Source organism: Corapipo altera, unplaced genomic scaffold, assembly GCF_003945725.1.
Source record: "Corapipo altera isolate COAL_440 unplaced genomic scaffold, ASM394572v1 59959, whole genome shotgun sequence".
Taxonomy (NCBI): domain Eukaryota; kingdom Metazoa; phylum Chordata; class Aves; order Passeriformes; family Pipridae; genus Corapipo; species Corapipo altera.
Window position 1 is genome coordinate 1 of NW_020887710.1, and position 1,202 is coordinate 1,202.

At 57.6% G+C, this 1,202-nt stretch overlaps 1 protein-coding gene across 1 annotated transcript in view; it reads left to right on the forward strand.

Annotated features, from left to right (window-relative positions):
• Nucleotides 1–135: 135 nt before the first annotated feature.
• The window catches only part of LOC113941729 (4F2 cell-surface antigen heavy chain-like), a 3,515-nt gene continuing 2,448 nt past the window's right edge, over nt 136–1,202 (forward strand). Inside the window, exons 1-2 of the mRNA XM_027632867.1 lie at nt 136–290; nt 1,004–1,178. Coding sequence (XP_027488668.1) covers nt 136–290; nt 1,004–1,178 — 330 coding nt within the window. The remainder of the gene's footprint in view (nt 291–1,003; nt 1,179–1,202) is intronic.

Consider the following 1,202-nt stretch of genomic DNA (forward strand, 5'->3'; position numbering starts at 1 on the left):
GATGTTGGGGTTTGGGTTCAGGGGATTTTGGGGTGGTGGGGCCTGTAAAGGCAGATATTGGGGTTTGGGGTCTGTTGAGGACCAGGAGGTCTCTGTGGGGGTACAATTGGGGTGTTGGCGAGTTCTGGGGTAGGAATGGGCTCTGGGGAATTTTTGGGGAGGGCTGAGGGGCTGGGGGGTCTCCAGGTGCCGGGGGGGCTGTGGGGTGACCCCCCCGTGTCCCCTCAGGCGTCAGTGGTGGCCAAGTGGAGGAACCTGACGGAGGAGTCGGGACCAGGAGGAGCGGCCAGGTCGGGTCTCTGCGATTTTAGGGTGCTGGGGGTGATTTTTGGGGTGCTGAGGGGACACTTCTGAGTTTTCTCCCTATTTTTAGGGGTTTGAGGGTGGGATTCCTGTTTGTTTTCCCCTTTTTGTGGGGTTTGAGGTGGGGATTCCTGTCTTCTCTCCCGATTTTTAATGTGCTGGGGGTGGTTTTTAGGGTGCTAGGGAGACACTCCTGATTCTTCTCCCCATTTTTAGGGTGCTGAGGATGCGATTCCTGCTTGCTCTCCTTGTTTTTAGGGTGCTGGGGGTGATTTTTAGGGTGCTGACTCTCACCCCCTCGTTTTTAGGGTGCTGGGGTTGACTTTTGGGATGCTGGGGGTGATTTTTGGGGTGTAGACTTTCTTCCCCCCATTTTTAGGGTGCTGGGGGTGATTTTTGGGGTGATTTTTAGGGTACTGGGGGTGATTTTGGGGTGCTGACTCTCATCCCCCCATTTTTAGGGTGCTGGGGGTGATTTTTGGGGTACTCACTCTCCCTCCCGTTTTTAGGGTGCTGGGGGTGATTTTTGGGGTGCTGGGGGTGATTTTTGGGGTACTGACTCTCCCCGCCATTTTTAGGATGCTGGGGTTGATTTTTAGGATGCTGACTCTTACTCTCTTGTTTTTTGGGGTGCTGGGGGTGATTTTTGGGGTGCTGGGGGTGATTTTTGGAGTGCTGACTCTCCTCCCCCTGTTTTTAGGGTGCTGGTGGGGGGCACCCGCCTGCGGGACCCTCAGGAGGCCCTGAACAAGACGGGGGGGCTGGGGCTGCTCGTGGGGCCCTTCCTGAAGGTGGTGGAGACCGACGTGCCCGGGGAGGGCATGGCCAGGGAGCTGCGGGAGCTCCTCCGGTCCCAAACCGGGCTGGGCTGGACTGTGAGTGACCCCTGACCCCCTGGG